Source organism: Sebastes umbrosus, chromosome 17, assembly GCF_015220745.1.
Source record: "Sebastes umbrosus isolate fSebUmb1 chromosome 17, fSebUmb1.pri, whole genome shotgun sequence".
Lineage (NCBI taxonomy): Eukaryota > Metazoa > Chordata > Actinopteri > Perciformes > Sebastidae > Sebastes > Sebastes umbrosus.
The window spans coordinates 25,626,453-25,648,603 of NC_051285.1; the positions used below are offsets into that span (position 1 = coordinate 25,626,453).

At 42.0% G+C, this 22,151-nt stretch overlaps 1 protein-coding gene across 2 annotated transcripts; it reads left to right on the forward strand.

Annotated features, from left to right (window-relative positions):
* Nucleotides 1-1,653: 1,653 nt before the first annotated feature.
* On the forward strand, nt 1,654-22,026 carry LOC119475775 (carbohydrate-responsive element-binding protein). Of its 2 annotated transcripts, none has more exons than XR_005203865.1 (17): nt 1,654-2,117; nt 3,950-4,056; nt 5,076-5,158; nt 5,330-5,419; nt 6,364-6,405; nt 10,360-10,537; nt 11,195-11,275; nt 15,062-15,213; nt 15,333-15,939; nt 16,059-16,132; nt 16,394-16,661; nt 17,672-17,787; nt 17,993-18,115; nt 18,310-18,437; nt 19,351-19,474; nt 21,390-21,514; nt 21,623-21,765. XR_005203865.1 is itself a non-coding variant. In XM_037748785.1 (17 exons), exons 1-17 carry the CDS (start codon nt 1,759-1,761, stop codon nt 21,784-21,786), a joined length of 2,826 nt encoding a protein of 941 aa, XP_037604713.1. In that variant the 5' UTR covers nt 1,662-1,758; the 3' UTR covers nt 21,787-22,026. The 2 variants fall into 2 exon arrangements, 1 of the variants encoding a protein (XP_037604713.1); XM_037748785.1 differs by having other exon boundaries at nt 1,662-2,117; nt 21,385-21,514; nt 21,623-22,026.
* Nucleotides 22,027-22,151: the final 125 nt, after the last annotated feature.

Genomic DNA, 22,151 nt, shown 5'->3' on the forward strand with positions numbered 1-22,151 from the left:
CATGATGAAGTGCCCTTTAGGGTGGCCTTCTAGTGGAGAAAATGTGATGAAGTGCCCTTTAGGGTGGCCTTCTAGTGGAGAAAACGTGAAGAAGTGCCCTTTACGGTGGCCTTCTGGTGGAGAAAACGTGATGAAGTGCCCTTTAGGGTGGCCTTCTAGTGGAGAAAACGTGAAGAAGTGCCTCTAGGGTGACCTTCCAGTGGAGAAAATGTGATGAAGTGCCCTCTATGGTGCACTTCCAGTGGAGAAAATGTGATGAAGTGCCTCTAGGGTGGCCTTCCAGAGGAGAAAATGTGATGAATTGCCTTCTAGAGTGACCTTCCAGTAGAGAAAACGTGATGAAGTGCCCTCTAGAGTACACTTCCAGTAGAGGAAACGTGATGAATTGCCCTCTACAGTGCACTTCCAGTAGAGAAAGCATGATGAAGTGCCCTCTAGAGTACACTTCCAGTAGAGAAAACGTGATGAAGTGCCCTCTAGAGTGCACTTCCAGTAGAGAAAACGTGATGAAGTGCCTTCTAGAGTGCACTTCCAGTAGAGAAAATGTGATGAAGTGCCCTCTAGAGTGCACTTCCAGTGGAGAAAACGTGATTAGGTGCCCTTCCAGTGGAGAAAGCATGATTAGGTGCCCTTCCAGTGGAGAAAGCATGATGAAGTGCCCTCTAGAGTGCACTTCCAGTAGAGAAAACGTGATGAAGTGCCTTCTAGAGTGCACTTCCAGTAGAGAAAATGTGATGAAGTGCCCTCTAGAGTGCACTTCCAGTGGAGAAAACGTGATTAGGTGCCCTTCCAGTGGAGAAAGCATGATTAGGTGCCCTTCCAGTGGAGAAAGCATGATGAAGTGCCCTCTAGAGTACACTTCCAGTAGAGAAAACGTGATGAAGTGCCCTCTAGAGTGCACTTCCAGTAGAGAAAACGTGATGAAGTGCCTTCTAGAGTGCACTTCCAGTAGAGAAAATGTGATGAAGTGCCCTCTAGAGTGCACTTCCAGTGGAGAAAACGTGATTAGGTGCCCTTCCAGTGGAGAAAGCATGATTAGGTGCACTTCCAGTGGAGAAAACATGATTAGGTGCCCTTCCAGTGGAGAAAACATGATTAGGTGCACTTCCAGTGGAGAAAGCATGATGAAGTGCCCTCTAGGTTGGCCTTAAAATTGAGCAATCATGCCGTACTGTACAGGCTGCCCTACATGCTAGAAACCTTTCTGCGTGCTGATGCCCCACCATGTGCCGTTGGTGCCCCCTTTTTTTTCTGCCTCTGGCCCTCAGAAAACCGGAGTCCGCCACTGTTCTAGCTAATCCCAACCTACTATGTATTTAGAATATGATAGAATATTTTTTATACTATACTAAAAAAAATGTAGGCCTACAACCTGAAGTATAACATAGTAAAAAGTCAGGATTTCAGACAGTAATAATAATGATATTTCCTGTTAGGATTGGTCTATTAATAATTACCATCTTCAGTGATGAGGAGGACTTTACCACCAGAGGAAGTTGACTTAATGATAGTGAGCTCTCTTTCACAACAGTCCACACATACTGTCCAGAACTGTGCTGCTGAGGGACACAGTTGTCTCCCAGTGGACAGATGAGAGGACAGATGAGAGGCCTCAGGAGATATTGGAGTATCTGAAGGAGGAGGAGGAGGAAAAGGAGGAGGAGGAGGAGGAGGGGGGAGGAGGAGGAGGGGGAGGAGGAGGAGGAGGGAGTCAGTTGAGGAGAAAGTTCACAGTTTGCCGGACGGACAGTCAACACCATGGAGGCCAAAGGGAGAGTTTGTTCAGCCGGACAGAACCAGCAGCTCCAGGAGTCCTCAGACTCGGACTCGGAGGGAGGTGAACCGGTTCGGGTGGCCTCATACGGTATCGGACTGTCCACCTCCACCGCCTGCGGCTCCTTCCAGGTGATCCACAGCGGACACTTCATGGTGTCTTCCCCTCACAGTGACTCTGCTGCCCGCAGGAGGAAGAGCGGCGGCGGCTCCACGAGGCTGGACTTCGACACGGAGAACCGGACCTGGTGTCAGACGTACCGGTTCGGTCCGCTGAGCTCCGGGAGTCTGAGCATCGACCCAACTCTGACCCGCCTCTTCGACTGCATGTCCCTGGCCTACAGGTGGGTCACTATTATCTACTGTAGTCAGGGACAGAGCACTAAACCACCTCAGAGCAGTGAGGCTGCTTTTTATTTTGCATATTCCCCACCTGTAATTAATAATTATTTAAAATAGCTTCATTTTCATTTAAATACTTTATTTGGTGCTCTGATGCACAACCATTCAACAATTTTCATATTGTAGCATTAAAGTATTAAAAAGTACAAATTAATTATAAATATTGACTGCAGGCTATCATTTCTTTCTTTCCCCCTGCAGTGATCTCTGTACTTCATCATTTATTATAAATAAATTAAAATAATACATAAATAAATAAAATATAAAAATGGTATGTTATATGAGCAACAAACTGCCCACTGTGTAGCTTACAGGAGGAACTCCACATAAATCTGTGTGTTTCAACAGGTTTCCTTGTTAAACCTGATAGTTAACGTTGGGCTGGGATGTGTTGGAAGAGGGATTTCACTGTCTCTTGTGCAATCGCTTGGAAAACTGGACTTTGATTCTAGTTGGCAGCACTGGAAAAGATTACAGTGTAACTGAGGGAAAGGAGAGACGATCCTTACATCATGCTTATTTTAGTGTTTGTTATTCTAATTTATTACACACAGACACTGTAAATTGAGAGATATAACATACAAATGTGCGTTTTATTGTTTTGCCTATTTTTAGAGAGCAAATTTTTTTTGTTTTAATAAATTGAGTTTGTTTTTCTGATTTAAAGGTGCTATTGATAACATTGATACTACGTTTAGCCACTAGATGTTGCATTCTCCCTCCCCGTTCTATTGCATTTACTTCACAACAAGTCGTTGCCAGGCACTTACCATCAATCTCAGTCATTTATCGTTTTTCTTTTAACAAAACAATCATTTTGGACCCGCCAAAACTTTTAAAATGATTAATTCACAATCATAATATTTTTTTCAGGAAAAGCCATACTTTCATACTATTCGGCGCCTTTCTAAAAGCTCTGTGGAGGTATTATTTAAAATATATATATATATATTTGTCTACATAAAAACGTAATCAATAAGACCTTTGTTGAACTTATTCAAAAGAGTTGCCATCAACCTTTGGCCTAAAGAAGACAGTTTTCCTCCGGTGACTGTGTGCCAATTTGGTATTTTTTATAGTTTGATGATAGTTGCACAATAAAACCTGAGCCAGGGAAGGTTACCAGCACAACAGACCACAATACTTACATTTTTTATGAAGAGCTTTTAGGTTAAGGACATGAACAACTTGAAAGATATAGTCTACTCTCTATGCTGCTCTTTTATATATGTTAGGTGCTATATATAAAGTATATACAGTATTATGTTGTAGCAAGGAGACAGTATTTGTCTCTGCTCTGCTGCACACTATTTTTCATTAACCAGACTGCCTGGTGTTAAATGGTTCTCCTCCTAATAGTTGTTCTCAGAAATATGCTGTCTCTGCTGTTTTGGTTGTCACTCCATTAAAAGCATGTTGAAAATAATTCCCCATGCAGGCTTCCTAGCAACTCCATGAGCACCTCACATTAGGAGGCCTCTTCTCAGCACTCAGCAGGCTGAGGGACACGGAGAAAAAGAGCAAACAGCCTCACGGTGTGCTGGTGAATAAGCTGATTGGGCACTATTAGTCAAAATCAGGACAGGTTTCTAACAGGGGTGAGGCGGAGAGGCTACTGAAGATTTTCCACTATTTCTTCTAAAGAGTATCATAAAGAGTATCTAGTCATTTCAGCATGTGTCCCTCTTTCATTGTTTTTAACAGAAGCAGTGAACATTGTCCATTTTCCATTAACAAATCATATATTTTTATTGATTGTGTGTTTTGTTTGCAGCGGTAAGATCGTCTCTCCTAAGTGGAAGTCTTTTAAGGGTCTGCGGTTGCTGTGGAGAGATAAGATCCGTCTGAACAATGCCATCTGGAGAGCTTGGTACATTCAGTGTGAGTCCACCACTCTTCACCTCCTCTCTCTGCTGCCTACATGATCTTTAACCCCTCTACACTATTAAAGGGATAGTTTAGGTGTTTTGAAGTGGGGTTGTATGAGGTACTTATACATAATCAGTGTTTTACCTACAGTAGATGACAGTCGGCCCGCAGTTTGGAGAATCAGACAGGAGTTACCGGACAGAAGCAAAGCAATGCACTGCTGTGGACGGGGCCGACAGCAAAACATGTTTTAGCCACCTAAAAGAAAGGCTCTCCTAAAAAAATCTGTTTAACGTACGGTATATTTAGAATATTTTTACTGGTTTAACTTGCCATCAGACAGCTATACAGTCTGTTTCCGAAGGGGAACCGAAACCGTTATCGATGCCCTCGCCAAAGCCACCAGACTCCATTAAAAAAAACTGTAATTTTACCTTGCAGAACACGGAGTTGCTGGTCTGCCACTGCCTCAATCAGTTAGTTTGTTTGTGTTATTGTGTGACTTTGGTTATTTCAGAATCACCAAAGTCACACAATAACACAAACAAACTAACGAGGATCGAGGCAGCGGTAGACCAGCAGCACCGTGTTCTGCGAGGTAAAATGACAGGTTTTTGCAATGGAGTCTGGTGGCTTTGGCGAGAGCATCGATGGATATAATGGCTTCAGTTCCCTGTCAGAAAGGGCTGTCTGATTGCAAGGTAAAGAGGTGAAATATTCTAAATATAGCACTTAAACTGATATACATTTTTTTCTGCTTCTCCAAACTGGGGGCATACCGACCGTCATCTACTGTAGGTAATTCACTGACTATGGAGAAGTACCTCATACAACCCCATTTCAAAACACCCGAACTATCCCTTTAAAGGAGAAGGACATTACTGTCAAATGCAACAGAAATTGTTCAAATCAAAAGTGAAGAACAACTAAGTGACTAAACATAAATTAAGAGTTGAACATGAAGACATTTTTGTTCTGTTGAAACAGCTAGAAATGTGTTGATGGTGTTGCTCTGTGTCTGCTGTGTTTAGATGTGGAGAAGAGGAAGAACCCGGTGTGTGGGTTTGTCACACCGCTGGAGGGCTCGGAGGCCGATGCACATCGGAAACCTGAAGTGAGTGATTTGTGTATTTTTTATCAAACCGGGCTGTTGAAGCACAACCTGGCTTCTTCTTTTTTCAACTACACATTATTCCAAATTCAGTTAATAGAACATGAATGTTTATGTATTGTAAACTGATGAGGTTGGGATCTTCTGCTTGGTGTTTCTGCATCCTGTCAACAGGCGATTGTATTAGAGGGCAGCTACTGGAAGCGAAGGATTGAGGTGGTGATCAAGGAGTATCACAAGTGGAGGATTTACTATAAGAAGAGGGTGAGCACTCATTTTTTACAGAACACATATTTCATCTCTTTTTAATATTTTTAACCATGTAAGCAGCATGGCTTACCTATGAAAAGTAATGCACTATAAGTTGTATATAACCCACGTAATCAATTCGTATGTAATCCACGGAATCATGAGCCAGGACAGGCGATGTAGTATAAAAAAAAACACCGGACTGTCACCCAGGACACCGCTGTTTGTGTCCTGTGTGAAACCAGAAGTCAATGTTGACTTTTTTGTTACATAACGCCACTTCTGTAGATGTTTTAACCTATCCACGTTCTTTTCCTAAACCTAGCAAAGTAGCCTAGTTTTATTGCCTAAACACGCAACACGTTCTCATCTCAGCTCGTCACATACTGGTGCTTTGTCACGCCGCTTGATGTTGCTTTAGGTTTAGGCTATGCGTTTACTGTTGCCGTGGATGGGTTTACATTATAGCTAATGGAACGCCCGGTGCCTTTCATACCTGCACTAAAGGGTGTCTTGTGTGGCGGTATCGAATGCCGGTGGGTGTGACAAAGCCTCGGTATTTGACGCCCTGGGAATGAGAACGAGCTGGAAAATTCCTCTAACGCCATCATGAAGTTCACATTTATGGTTTTAAGAGAAAAGTCTCAACAAATATTGGATAGCTTTCCATAGCATTTGTTACTGACATTCACGTTCCCCTCGTGATGAATTATTGGTGATTTTGATCACCACCCTGAGGTCAAAATTGTAATAATGTCCAGTACTTGAGTTTATGACCAAATACCTGCAAAACTAATGACATTCCCATCAGCCTCAACTGCACTTTGTGTTTATTGCTAATTAGAAAATGTTAACTAAGATGGTGAACATGGTAAATAGTAGGCCTATACCTGCCACTGGCATGGCTGTAGTTTATTACTAAATCAAACTACCCACTCTTCTCTTCTTTTCTTTTACAGCTGCAGAACAAGAAGGATGATATTCTATCGATGCTACAAGAGGTATGACAAAGTCCTGCTTTAATGTTATTCTATCTCTTTCTGTAAGTTTTGGAACAACACTAATGTAGACAAAAATGTATTTTGGTAGGGTTGTCAAAGTTAACTCGCTAATAACGCTACTTACTTTTAAAGCTAGTGAAGATGCTGCCATCATATGAAACTAGAAAAACCTAATGAATCCGTTGGTAACAACCATGTCACACTAGCTTGTCACGAAGGAGGTTAAATAATGCTCCAAACTTACGTTAAATTCTGGTGAAGAAAAACTGGCATGGCCATTTTCAAAGGGGTCCCTTGACCTCTGACCTCCAGATATGTGAAAATGGTTTTCTATGGGTACCCACGAGTCTCCCCTTTACAGATATGCCCACTTTATGATAATCACATGCAGTTTGGGGCAAGTCATAGTCAAGTCAGCACACTGACACACTGACAGCTGTTGTTGCCTGTTGGGCTGCAGTTTGCCATGTTATGATTTGAGTATTTTTTATGCTAAATGCAGTACCTGTGAGGGTTTCTGGACAATATTTGTCATTGTTTTGTGTTGTTAATTGATTTCCAATAATAAATACATACATACATTTGCATAAAACAGCATATTTGCCCACTCCCATGTTGATAAGAGTATTAAATACTTGACAAATCTCCCTTTAAGGTGCATTTTGAACAGATACAAAATTTTATTAATTTGCGATTAATCGCGATTAAATATTTTAATCGATTGACAGCCCTAATTTTGACCCTTGAACAGCTGGCTTCAGTGTGTGTGTTGTTGACCCGCTGGCATTGTTTACTTCTGAATGCAGTTGCAGCTCAACATATGATCATCAACGTCCTCCCAGCGGCTATTTATAGCATGTGGATTTAGCCTCCCTCTGTTGACTAGAGAGGATGAAAAAAAACAAAAAAAAACAGAAACGTGCAAAACAACTTGCGTCATGGCCCGGCATTTGTAGGCAATTGACACATATTGATTGCCAGCAGCGACAATACCTCTCACACCCCCTAAGGGCTTTATCTTTATTCAAGTGAAAGCTGCAGAATTTAATGTCATTTAATCAAATCTGACCTATTTCCAGCGGCGCTTTGTGAAAGTTGAGCGTCGGAGGGGCAGCGAGTGTGACCGTGACGTCACCGCGGCACAAACAAACAAGAGATCGGGAGGAAAACAGGAGAAGTGGGAGGGAGGCGGAAGGAAGGAGGGACCCTGGGGAAGCACCTCATTCATGATAGTATTCACATGAGAATGTGACATGTGCCCTCGCTCTCATCCCACTACTGCCTCGGTCACCTTTGGCATCATCAGCCTTCTGTTTTTATTCACATCTGTGTCATTGGAAGGTATTAACTCAGGTCAAAGATAACATCTGTCTGTCTGTCTGAGGCCCAAACTGTTGTTGTATTGTGCGGCACTTCAAAGGGCTCATATCAGCGCGAAGTTAGCTGGTCAAAGATCACTAAACCAGGTTTTTATGCTCCGTGTTCCCAAAGTGTTATCTCAACAGATTACAGTGTGGGGGAAAAACACCTCAGTAAAACCCTGGAGTTGTTTTTGTAATGTTAGTGTTTATTTCATATACTTTAAAACAGGTTTCAGGTCTCAAATGTAGCTCCCCGATGTGAAATTAAATAGACTATATTGTTTTAGCCTCAGCTCCATTCTCCTCCTCAAATCTTTAACAATCTGATTTACGCAGGGCGTCATATTTCTAGACCGACTCAAATGGCATACTGTCAGTCCTCGTATTAAAACATAGAGAAACAAAGTCCTGCCAAGTTACCAAATCAAGTCATAAATAAAGGCAATAACAGGTAAGCTGTGTTTCAACAGGAGGGAGTGGACTGTACAACCCAGTGGTTCTCAAAGTGGTGTCCGGGGCACTCTGTTCGTCGGGTCGGCGAAATAATTTGCTATAAATTATAAAATTGTGCTGCATCATTAAGAAGTGTCTTCAGATGGGGACCATTTGCAACCAATAAAACAAGCATATTGAGTCATTACCCCCCCACACATCAAGTCAGTCTGTCATGAATCACTTCACTCACCATAATGCAAATATTCCAATCAAAATGTCCTGTAGTAATAGCCTAAATAACTATAATGTGTTCTGTAACACTGTTATGATTAGTTCAGAGCTTTCTGCCAATGATTTGCAGCAATACGATCATTATTTTAACGCTTACTAAAAGTCAGCTTTAGACTGGTCAGATTAAATATCTGGATTTATTAGGACTATGCCGAATGCTACTGTTCATTTCCTTTTCTTTTTTTTTTCAATCATGTTTTTTCTATATGACTACAACAACCTCCTAAACCATAACAAATAAAGTAATATGTACACATAATAACAAGGGCTGTGGAAGTTAACGTGATAAAATGACCATTTTCAAAGGGGTCCCTTGACCTCTGACCTCAAGATATGTGAATGAAAATGGGTTCTATGGGTACCCACAAGTCTCCCCTTTACAGACATGCCCACTTTATGATAATCATGCAGTTTTGGGCAAGTCAGAGTCAAGTCAGCACACTGACACACTGACAGCTGTTGTTGCCTGTTGGGCTGCAGTTTGCCATGTTATGATTTGAGCATATTTTCTTTACGCTAAATGCAGTACCTGTGAGGGTTTCTGGACAATATTTGTCATTGTTTTGTGTTGTTCATTGATTTCCAATAATAATTATATACATACATTTGCATAAAGCAAGCATATTTGCCCACTCCCAAGTTGATAATGACAAATCTCCCTTTAAGGTATATTTTGAACAGATAAAAAAAGGTGTGATTAATTGCGATTAACTATGGAGAATCATGCGATTAATCACGATTAAATATTTTCATCGATTGACAGCCCTACTGTGTGAAAAGAAATAGCTTGACTTGAGATAAAAGGAAGAGGTGTTTGGCATAAACAATCTAATTTCCGCTTAGTTTCATCTAATCTCTATTATCTAATTTCTGCATATATTGCATCTCTGCTTATCTTCACTCATTTCACACAAGATAAATTTAATGTGATGTACCATCTTGTTTGCAGGAAACACCTAAAAAAATGTAAATAATCCCCATCGGAAGTGATGGACATATGCATGCATATTATTTTCTTCTTTTACCGTGGCAGCAGCAGTTTGTGTTGGCAGGGGCCTCAGGTCTTCCTGTTTGTTCGCACGTGAGCGCGGCCGCCAGAATTAGGTCAGGGACAAAAGGCTGCTGCTCTTATTGAAACGGTGAGACATCAAAATAAAGAAATGAACAAAGCCAACATAATGATAACCTGTAAGAGGCTAGTGTTTTTGAACAATATGTCAAAAGTGCTTTTTCATCATGCGCCGCACACACACACACATGCATATGCACAGGACAATCTTACTTCATTTCCACTCGCTCACACTTCTACTCTCCCTCAAAGAAAACAAATCGAGAGGTAAATGAATAAATTATCAGAGGGGATGTCGTGTGCTTGGACGTAATCAAAACGGTTTCCGGCTCGATCTGGGCTTCCCTATAAATGTGGCGTCGGACTTAGAAGTGGAGGGTAAAGACAAGGAGAGGGTGAAGCAGAGCAGCTCACACAGAGGGAAAAAGGACCAGCTTCATTTTCTGTGAGTGTTTTACTGGGTTTAAGAAGAGTTTGGTCTAGAAAATAGAGGACATGCAGCTGCTATATATGTTTTTTTGTGTCTAAATGGATGTAAATTGTGTTTTAATGAGATGGCTCTGTCATATTTTGAATGGTTTTCACGACTAACAACTTATTGAAGGAGTATCTAATCATATTATGTACTGTATGTGTTTCTCACACTTTCCATACAACACCAAATGCTGGACACATACAGGTGGGGGAGATCCAAACTCCATCAGTGCATCTCTTTGCTTCTTCAGTCCTATTTGTAGGGAGCCCTCTAATGGATAGATAAGGGACTGACTTGATCTCATGGCTGATGTGCTCTGTCAGGGTCAGATCTGCCAGGCCAAGCTGGAGAAATGGTCCAATCAGATGTACCACCAGGAGCCTGAGGCTGAGCCGACGGAGGTCCACATGTTTGACCTGGACTGCCTCCTGTCCGACATCTCCGACACCCTGTTCACCATGACGCAGAAGCCGTGCCCCTGGGCCAGCGACCGACACGACAGTGAGTAGTAAGAGTGACTTTCAGCTGTGACTTTGCACTGGTCTGTGAGCTGCATGACGAGATTAAAACTTGTCTTCATTTTCATTGTGCATTTATCATTTTCTCAAATAACTCATGAAACCTAGCTTTATACCATCTCTACCATGAACAGCAGCCTAGAGGACAGAGTAAACATTGATTTGAATGGGAATGTCCGTTCTACTCCTATTCTATTTCTATGGATGTAACATACATTCAAGCACCAATCAATGTGTATACGCGTTATTATCGGGTTAACTTTGACAGCCCTGCTAAATTAAATTTTTTTGGGGAAATAAGCTTATTTGCTTTCTTGCTGAGAGTTAGATGAGAAGATCGATACCACTTTCAAACATGAGTGTGGTATCGATCTTCTCATCTAACTCTCGGCAAGAAAGCCAGTAAGTTAATTTCCTTAATTGTTGATGTACTACTTTAACATGATGGAAAAACACAGTTTTGTCACTTGGTGCGGCTGATGGGTCACATGGGTCAGCAAGTCAGCCAAAAGGAACCCACCCTATAAATAAGGAAATTCCCTGTGATTGCAGAGAGCACACACAATAAGGCAGATACATTAACAGCTATACTCGCTCACATTTCTCTGTCTCATGTCTGACATCATGTTCTCTTCCTCAGCATACACGAGCAATGCTGATATAATCCAGCCAGGCCTGACTCCACTGCAGCCCAACCTGGATGATTTCATGGATATACCAGGTAGGCTACTCTCTACCCGTCCATCCGTCTGTCTGTCTGTATGTCTGTCTGCCAGTGGGATCTGCACATTTTATCTTAGAACTGCAGCAGATCAATATCCTGCATTGATTTTGCTTCATTTGAGTATCAAATTTCAACAGTTGATTTTTGTCCAACATAGTTAATTATTCAATGACAGTGTGGTACATGTGTGCTTGACTTAGTGCAAAAAAATAGATTTGTTAGTAGATAGAAGACGTAGGTACCGGAGTTTTAAAGTCATTAATCGTTAACTTTTCAACCTGATAATTTAGTGTCTACATTTCTGACGAGCCACAATCCAAGACACTTATCCTCATTCATATTTCCCCACTCGGACAGACTCTAAAAAAAGAAAAAAGTCAAAATAAATTAATGTATTCTAGTATTAAGTCTTTACTAAGGACGTCAAAGTTAACACGATAATAACATGTTAACGCAAATTTGAACACCACGATTTCTTTAATGCATTTATACAATCAATTTCAGAGGTTGTACCAGGCTCAATTTTAAGGCTACGGTGAAGATACTGGTATCATATGAAACTAGAAAACCTAAGGAATCAATTGATACCAATCATGTCATACTAGCTCATATGTGAATGATGAAATGGGTTCTACGGGTACCCACGAGTCTCCCCTTTACAGACATGCCCACTTTATGATAATCACATGCAGTTTGGGGCAAGTCATAGTCAAGTCAGCACACTGACACACTGACAGATGTTGTTGCCTGTTGGGCTGCAGTTTGTCATGTTATGATTTGAGCATATTTGTTATGCTAAATGCAGTACCTGTGAGGGTTTCTGGCAATATTTGTCATTTTTTCCCATGCCTGCACACATTACACATAAACACACTCACTACGGAAGTCAAGCGTGGCTAAGAGTATCACTTGATGGCAGAGTTCAGGAGCTGGATCTCCTCTCTGAGCCTCGTCGTGCAGCTGAGCTCTAAGAGTATTAAAAACTTGACAAATCTCTATTTAAGGTACATTTTGAACAGATAAGAAATGTGCGATTAATTGCGATTAACTGTTTTAATTGATTGACAGCCCTAGTCTTTACATCTTTATTTAAGATTCAATTGATTAATGCAGAGATTTTTTTACATTACATTTTTGGTGTGTTGTTGATGCGTCAAAGTGACACTCCTTTGTTTCTGCGCTGTGTCTGCAGTATTGTTCCTCAGAGGTTAAAGGGGGGTCAAAGGCAGGGTTGAGCCGAGAGAATGGGGAAGTGGAAGAGGATGTATTTAACCTCGACCCACGGCTCTGGCACCAGATATGAGGCCGGGGAAAATAAAGGGATGGAGATGGTGGGAGCGTCTTGATGACTTCTGGTCAAAGTCGAGAAGAAGATAGTTCTGATGGTTAGCTAAGAAGATAGTGCAAGTTGCTTCATTTTGAAGTTTGACTTTGTTTGTCTGAGATTTAACAATAGATGCATATACATGCTCCTGCAAATAATTATGAGGCTACCTTGTGATTGACAGGTTGCTACCACGGCGTTGTCCAGTCTGGGAGTTGTCCGTGTTTTCGTCGTAGAACGTTAACCCTTTCACGGTGTGTTTTCAGTTCATGAAAGTTAATTGTAACATTTTGGTCGCCTGAAAATGTCTTAATCAGCGTTTGGTTGTACTTAGCTCCACCCTCTCATGTCACTTCTGGTTGCAAATAACCAAGAAGGTCAAAAACCTTCACAGGAAACCTTTAAAAGGTGACCCCATGTCAGTGTTGTGTTTAAAGCTCGTTTCTGCTGCCCCCAAGTGGCCAGAACATCTGTTAATGCAGGTTTAAAGAGAATTGGACCAAATGTTTTGGTGTGACATAATTCATTCTCTAATCCCTGACTCCTGAGACCTTTTTATAAATTATTATTTGACAATGATACGTCCCTTAGAGAGTGAGAGGTGGGTAAAGTTTTACACCCAGGACTGCTCGCCAAACAGCAGCTAGCCTGCAGCGAGACATTGAGCTGAAGAGCAGGTCAGGGTTTAGTTCCTTGCTCAGGGGCACAATGGCTGCGGTTGTTTGGGCCTTTGTTTTGCTTTCAGTACGGCAATCCAGCAGCCCCGTGGCTACAAGTCAGTCATTGTAACCCACAGACAACCTGCTGCCCTCTGCTGTAATGTGTGCGTGTGCATGTGTGCATGTGTGTGTGTGTTTCTGTTCTCACAGCGTTGGCAGCGTCCTCAGGGATCAGCTGTCTGCCTCTCTTTTGGTCACAAGATCCAGAGAGCTAGTGAGTGTCTGTCAGAGCGACTCAGTTTAATCTATGCCGAGCGCTTCTCTTACATGGAAATACAGATCAGTAACTTTCTGAGGCATGCCAGTAGTTTCTCTTTACTGAGATGAGAACAAACACACTGGTATGTATTTTCAGATTGTGCCACACTCTTTACTTTGTGTATACAGAGCTTGTGTCATGCTGGATTGAAGATACTGTGTGTGTGTTCATGATAGCTCCAATAAGCTGAAATCAATTGACTGAAGCAAGTTGATATTTGTTTCCTCAACTGGACAATATCCTGGTTTGAATTCGGTGCCGTCAGATGTGAAGAAACTGTTTTAATCACAGATGGCAGCTGGAGCACAGTCAGTCGCTGGCACGGCTCCAAAAATATGTGACTTGGCAGATAGGCAGCACATACCTTGAATGACCGCCGCACGCAGATTGCTTCACTGCATTTTGGATGGTGACTCGCTGTGTGATGTTTTGGCTCGGTGCTTTTATTTCCTGTTTTGTTGTTTGAATGTCTGGAATGTGATATCAAAGTGCAGCCTGACTGCAGTAATAATTACAGGCTACTTTCAGCCACATCTGTTAAAGAATGAAAGCATGTTGTGCGTGTGGTGTCACGTAATTTGAGGTGGCAAAAAAATAACAATCGGAGTCGTTGGAGTACTTCTAAAGCATTTTTAAGGCAAAATAGTTTTTGCCTTAAAAATTCAAATCTCCAGCACTGATGTTGAAAAGACGAGAACCGAGTAGAAGAGAATAGAGACCTTCTGATGCTGCTGCAGTGTTTATAGATGTATATGTGCAAGCTGCAAATATGGTTACTGATTTTAGTATTATTGTTATTATTCAGTGGGTTTTATTTTCCATCTTATATTATGCATTCTATGTAATCTATTTATTTAATTTTTGTCTTTTTTTTTCAAGTGGTTTTTATTTTCCATTAAAACAGCATTAGGCAAGATTGGAGCAAATATGATTTAAAAAAAGTTATTTCTATAAAATGCTAAACTATATCCTGACAGTACTGCATGAGACAGGTAATCTGAAAAAACCCTGCAAAATCTGCAAGATTTCACAGACCGGAGCAAAACAACCAATCAGAGCCGAGCTGGAGCCTTGCCGTCTCTGAGCAGCAGTCAATCACTCGCAAACTCCGATCAAACGGTCAAACTAGGCAGCGCTGATCAAATATGAATCTGTTACTGTAATTCCTATTTCTCACATCAAATGTTTTCAGAAACTTCTTGTAGTGTACTGTTTAGCTGTAAAATGAGAAAGTTTGTGACCTGGCAGCCATGTTGAGATCAGTTGAGGAAATACAAAGCACCGCCCACCAGCCGGAGCAAACTTTCTCATTGGTTTGGCTCAAACTCCTACCAAGATTCCTCGTTTTCACACCATCATTCAGAATTATTTTGGGCAATTTTCTGAAACAATTTCTATCTTTCCAGCTGTATCAGTGTTTCTTGACACCTGACAGTCTGATGAACAGTGTGTGTGTGTGTGTTTGTGTGTGTGCTTTTCAGATATCTTTATGAACTACCGGGGCCAGCCCACTGAGCAGACTGGTTTTGCTGACTGTGGCTATTTTGAGAGCTCACCCAGCACAGCGTTTGCTCCTCTTCCCTCCCCCGTGGTAACAGCTCCTCAGCTCCTTATCGACACCCAGCTGGCTCAGGTACTGCTGCTGTAAACAGCTCCTCCTGCTTGTCATATGTATCGCTGCAGAAATACTTCCTTACCAACTAATAGTGCTATTGTTTCATCTGTAAAATGACTTGAATCTTTCTTTTCCAGCCCAATCTGTCATCTGACAATTTGCCGTCCTCATCCAATACCCGGCCAGACCAGACCAGGCCGAGCCAGGACTGCGGTGCATACCACACGTCTAGCATCATATCAGGCGCCATGCCCTACGGACATCAGTCTTACAATGATCCACCTGTGTCTATAGCGTTCACCACCAGCATCGAGCAGCCGGCCTGTTCAAGTATCCCCTTCCTGTACTCGCTGCCGTGCCACAAGTTCGGTTACTACACGACGACCAGCGTGACCCCCACCGTCATCACTCACACCGCCTCCACCGTGGGGACCCACGGCTCTGTGCACCAGGCTCACGGCTACCCTCACACCGGGGACACATACCCCCAGTCTCCCTGCCACTCTCTCAGTTACCCGGCCGCCGTGTCCGACCCGGTCCACGCGGCGCTGCCCTCTGTCACCGCGGCCCACTGCTTCTCGGTCCCGGAGCAGGTGGTCGTTGCGGGGGTCAGAGGAAAGCACAAGCAAAAGACTGGGGGAGCGAGGACAGTTGGTCCCTCTGTGGCTCCGTCTGGGCCCCCGCCTACTGCACCCACACCAACCAGCTGCCTGGCTAAGCTGCTCTCCTCCAGCGCCCGCGAACGTGAGTCACTTCTGTCCCTTGTTCCATCTGTAACAACAGTTAGTTATCTGAAAAACAATGAATGGGATCACGTTTTTGTGAGAAAAAAATGAAATAACTATTGTTTTTTGTGCTTTCAGGGAAGCCATCACTAGGATTTGATACTAGTCTAGTGACAGCCAAAGGTCAGAGGTCATCATCTCCCAGCTCCTCGGTGAGTCTGCCCGTTAGTATCACAAGAGCAGTGTTCATTTGGGTTGATAACTGGCTTGTACAACAAATGGAATTTGTGTGGTACAAACACAGGGATTTGTGTGCCTAACTATTTCTTGGACCGGTGCTTTTTCTTTTATTTATACTCTATAATATGGTATAGTATAGTATAATGTATGGTTAACTTGTCTAATATTATCTTTAGGAAAAAAACTATTTCTAACAAGGCTCCTCTAAGTAGAGATCGTGTGTTGTTTTTCAGTCAAGCAGCACCGCGCATGTCGGAGGAGCTTCGTCTCAGCTGCAGCACGGAGCCGGTTGGCCTGCAGGCATCCCAGTGTTGACACCTCTGCACAGCCAGAGCGCCACCCTGGGTCACAGCGGACCCCACGCCAGCACCTCCAGAGGCTCGGCGGTGTCTGCCCTGCTCAGCCACGGCTCCACGCACACCGGCACGACCCTCCTCATTCCCAAGACTGAGGAACTGTCTCCGGTCCAGCTCTACGGCACGGACAGGAGCAGCCTGACAGGTAAGCCCTCAATGCTTCAAAACACTTAGCATCTGGTAATGTTAACAATAAAGGACATGCTGCTAAGTTGACCATTATACCCCACTACATGTGTATGTATGTAGCAACAACAGAGGTGAAAGAGAATATGCAGTTGCAAAAAACTCATGTGCAACACATAACTGGGTGTGTTTTTATACCCCAAAATAGTTCCAACAACTACCCTGGCTACAGGAGTACCACGGAGTATTAGGGTCACTTTGAGGGGGAAAAAAAATCGGATATTTCCAGAATAAAGTCATAATATTACAAGAAAAAAATCATAATTTAATGAGAATAAAGTCATACTATTTCAAGAAAAAAAAGTTGTAATATTACGAGAATAAAGTCATAACTTTAAGTGAAAAAAAGTCATCAAGTCGGCACACTGGCACACTGACAGCTGTTGTTGCCTGTTGGACTGAAGTTTGCCATGTTATGACATGAGCATATTTGTTATGCTAAATGCAGTACCTGTGAGGGTTTCCGGACAATATTTGTCATTGCTTTGTATTAATTTCACATGCCTGCACACATTACACATAAACACACACACTACGGAAGTCAAGCGTGGCTAAGAGTCTCACTTGATGGCTGAGTTCAGGAGCTGGATCTCCTCTCTGAGTCTCTGAGCCTCGTCGTGCAGCTGAGCTCTCTCCTGCTGCATCTTACTGATGTACTCGGCAGTCTTCTGCAGTGTGGTGGCTTTGCTGATCTGTGCCAGCAGACAGAGGGATTACCACATGTCAGCAATACACCACAATATATTGAAAATAAATAAAATTAAATAGGAAAGTATATTAATAGGGGAATGAATACAAAGGTAAATAAATAAAGAAGCAACAAAAAACAGAATCATCAATTTATGTCACATTTTATCAATTAATGAATTTCTACATTTATTTTTTATATTATTTTTGGTTACATTTAATGCCATATTAATGTATTTATCAAATAAAATGAATAGATGTTGTTATCTGTCTTTCTTTTAGTTCATTTCCCAGGACATCCAGGCCAAACGTCCCCACCAAACCCTTTAGATAAAGCCTCCAACCCCGAGTCCCCACACTCATGTTTCTCAGGCCACGGAAAGATAGAATCAAGTAAGGTAGGACACACTGTCTCATTTAATCTACATATCTATGTCTTCATATAGCACAGCGTGGAATTGAATATGTTTTTATATAAATATGATCATGTATTTGCTAAATAAGTGCTAAATAAGTGAACAGGAACCTGATTGTTTACCCGGCGTGTCAATCTGGGTGTGAAGTGTGATGTGCATATTTCTACACTGCATATGTTATCTGCAGCAAACAGAGACCAGGAGGATAACTCACATCTCGGCTGAGCAGAAGAGGCGCTTCAACATCAAACTGGGTTTTGACACGTTACATAACCTTGTGACAACGCTCAGCTCTCAGCCAAGCATAAAGGTACTGTGAAAAGACGTGCAGCTGCTTTAGAGATAGATGTGCTGAGTGTCACCAAAGAGCACTTGAGGTGATGCACAGTTTAACTGAAAAACTATATGAGATGTAAATGCAGCTAAGGACCCATCCACAGTAATAATATTGAATAATTGTGGTGTATTGCTGACATGTGATAATCCCTCTGTCTGCTGGCACAGATCAGCAAAGCCACCACGCTGCAGAAGACTGCCGAGTACATCAGTAAGATGCAGCAGGAGAGAGCTCAGCTGCACGACGAGGCTCAGAGACTCAGAGAGGAGATCCAGCTCCTGAACTCTGCCATCAAGTGAGACTCTTAGCCACTTCCGTAGTGTGTGTGTTTATGTGTAATGTGTGCAGGCATGGAAAATCAAAACAAATATTGTCCAGAAACCCTCACATAACACGCCAAACTGCAGCCCAACAGGCAACAACAGCTGTCAGTGTGTTGACTTGACTATGACCTGCCCCAAACTGCATGTGATTATCATAAAGTGGGCATGTCTGTAAAGGGGAGACTCGTGGGTAACTATAGAACCCATTTTCATTCACATATCTTGAGGTCAGAGGTCAAGGGACCCCTTTGAAAATGGCCATGTCAGTTTTTCCATAAAAGTGATGTTCATTTGTTAAGATTATTTTACAGAACAAAACGTGTAAGTATCATAAACGTTTGTTTGCCGCAGAGCTTATTTTCTGCAATAATCCAAAACCCAATGGAAAAATCCCATTGGCTTTTTGTTGAGGGAACCCAGGGCGATTCTAACTTCTGGGTTGGCCTACAAAAATATGTCATCCTTAGAGCACTGTATGTAGCATTATCAGGGAAAGAATTGGGGGGCATCCCTTTGTCATGTCGATAGTGAGTTTATTGCGTCCCAAACACATTTTCTATTGTCCCCGGGATGACGGGTTAGTACCTTGGCGGTACCTATGGTACAGTAGAAAGATGAGTATTGTCACGTTTTCAGAATTTTGGCATCGACTTGATACCAAAGTATCAGTTCTCGTGAAATCCCTGCTCTCTTAATGGCCAGTATGAATAGTAGGAATGTTTACAGCAAGCAAAAACTGTTTCAATGTTCATATAGGCACCTAACTATTGATTTAAGGAAGTCTTGAAAAATTGTGAACCTTGTCACATATTGGTCTTTGTCTGCTGACACGAAGATGCACTGCACTGCTTTGCTGACTCGGCATGTCTCTTCATCCTCATGCAGCGCGTGCCAGCAGCAGCTCCCAGCCACCGGCGTGCCCATCACACGGCAGCGCTTTGACCACATGAGGCAGAAGTTCCGGGAGTACGTCCAGGCCCAGACGCTGCGGAACTGGAAGTTCTGGATCGTATCCTTATGAATGTAAATCAGGCTGCCAGAGGTTAATTAAAAACATCACACAGCCACAAACACAACTTAGAAAAACGTATTATAAAAATTTGACTAGAATATAAATCCAGTGTTGAGTACTAAATGTACCAATATATACTTTGGAGGAATATCAAATTTTGTTTTGCTCCCTAAACCTTTTTCTTTGCATCCAAATGAACTAATTACACCGAGCATTATGCCAATCTGGAAGGACACTGTTTAACAGGGAAATGGAGCTTTTACTTTGATGCAGTACACATGGTAAGTGACCAAAACCTGGGGTACAGATTAGTAGTCTTTTTTGCTTATAAAGGTTCCTAACTGAGTGAAATGACCCGGAAGTATCCCAGCTGCAGGAATGACAAGAGCTGGTCGAAATCCCTAAATGCTAAGAAAAGGTGCTTCCTTTATTAGCTCCTTTAGCAGAGGACACACTGGACCATCTTTTACCAAAGGAAAAGAGATAATAACATCCCATTTCCTTGCGGCCGCAACATTTAAAGCGTCGCACCAAAACAAACGATCCTACCTTGCATAGATTTTACAATTATTTTCATACGGTCATATAGGCTACTAATTAGGATTCATGTTGATAAATATGAGTAGAGATGAGTAGACAGTAACAACCATGTAGTTTCACTTTATTTTTATTTATTTCAAACATGTAACAAATAAGTAAAAAAGTAAGATTTAATAAAATTAAAAAATGAACGGTAAATATAAAGCAAATTGTCAATTAACAAATAATTAAGATAAGTAAATATTAGCCTAAAAGGAGTAGGAAGAAGTAACCTATACACTTATATCCACATACAGTAACTCAAACAATTAACTCAATATTTATCACATAAACTTTTGTGTCTTTTTTTAATTTCAGTTCCAACGTTCTAACAAGTAATATTTTTTAACGGGTTATGCACATTTAAGACAAAATAATCCTTTATGTTGACTGTAGAGTGTGACAACTGCTTTTTTGTAGTCGCATCTTCGGAATATTGTAGTTTCAACACGGCAGTCCCTCGTCAATAACATCCGCCGCCGTCGCATCATAATTACGGAGCCTAGTGTAAGTGCAGTCAGATTCTCTTAACACCGCGGTTATCTTTTCCTAACTCCTTATGAATTCTCCGTTTTAAGTCATACAATGCTCATTATTCATCTGGGCCGTCTCAGTGTAATCAGGCAGATACAATAAATGCCTGTGTGTTGCAAATGCCAGTTGCATAAAAAAAGTAATATTAATCCATAACTCATTCCTTAATGATCACCCAATCCGTTACTGCTGCCCTTATCTAGCAGGCAAGATAAGATCACATCTTTGTGTGTCGCACAGAAACACCTTGAGGGTGTTTTCTTTCCATGAATATTAAGGTATTTTATATGGCGCCTCGAGAGATTGTGCATTTATCCAACTGCTGATATGATGAATTCAAATCATAAAGTTTGCCAAGATGATCTTTTCTCTTTACACAGAGTCAAGATAGCAGCTTTTACCCTTTATTTGACCTCTCCACAGATAGTGTTATTAAACAATGACAATTTACTTTTTTGTCAACTACTAGTTTAGTGTTGCTTCCAAAACAATGAGCCACTCTGCAGTGTTAAGACTGAAATAACCATTAAAGAATTATTCTGATGATATTATATATACTGTTATCATGAACAAGACCAAAACCAACAATACATTGATCTTACTAACAAGTCTGTGCAGCCAAAGCCTGATACTGTATATCTTATTCCTCTGTGGACTGGTTCCTTCATTACCTTGTTTTGAGTCGATCACATACACCGCCCTTAATCCCCAGCTGAAAATAATCCCCAGCAAATTCAAAACAACAACTCTAATGTGTCACATTTGAATGACTTCTTTCCTTAACTCAGCGTCAGTTCAGTATCATCATCGAGCCGCTGTTTGAGTCCTATAATGCAATGGTGTCCACTGCCAGTGTGGAGGACCTGTGTCGATCCACTCTGTCCTGGCTGGACCAGCACTGCTCCCTGCCTGCCCTGAGACCCAGTGAGTCCAGCACAACAACTAGTTCCTCAATGCAGATATTCTAGTATCACTCCGTATGTTTCCCATTGTACCTTCACATTATTTTATAATCTGTGTGTGTCCCCTCAGTGGTTCTGAGTTCACTCCGTCTCCTGAGCACCACCACGGCCATCCTGACAGACCCCAGCCTGCTGCCGGAGCAGGCCACCCTCGCCGTCACCCAGGGCGACCCCGCCGCTGCCCTGGACCACTCCTTACAGCCCGCCGCTCAGGACAATACACACCCCATGTGACCGTGAAGAACAGACTCAGTGGAAACCTATCCGGAATCCACCACAATGCACCGGAGGACACCATCATCCCCGAGACTTTTAATAATGCATAACCACATTCCAATAACACTCACCAGCTGCAAAAAGAATGTATTCCAGTATGTGATCTATGCTTAAGTTCTGATAAAAGCATAACATACTTGTACTATACACTACACATTATTTCTCAGCCTCTTTGATAAAGCAGAAGTTCAGATGTCAGTCACTGTGAATCGCTTCATTTTCTGGTTGAATCATTTGGTAACGTCAGTCGACGAATGCATTTATTCTCAATTCCTTTCACATCTCAGGTGATCTTTTCTCTGTATGATACAGTATTGCCCTCA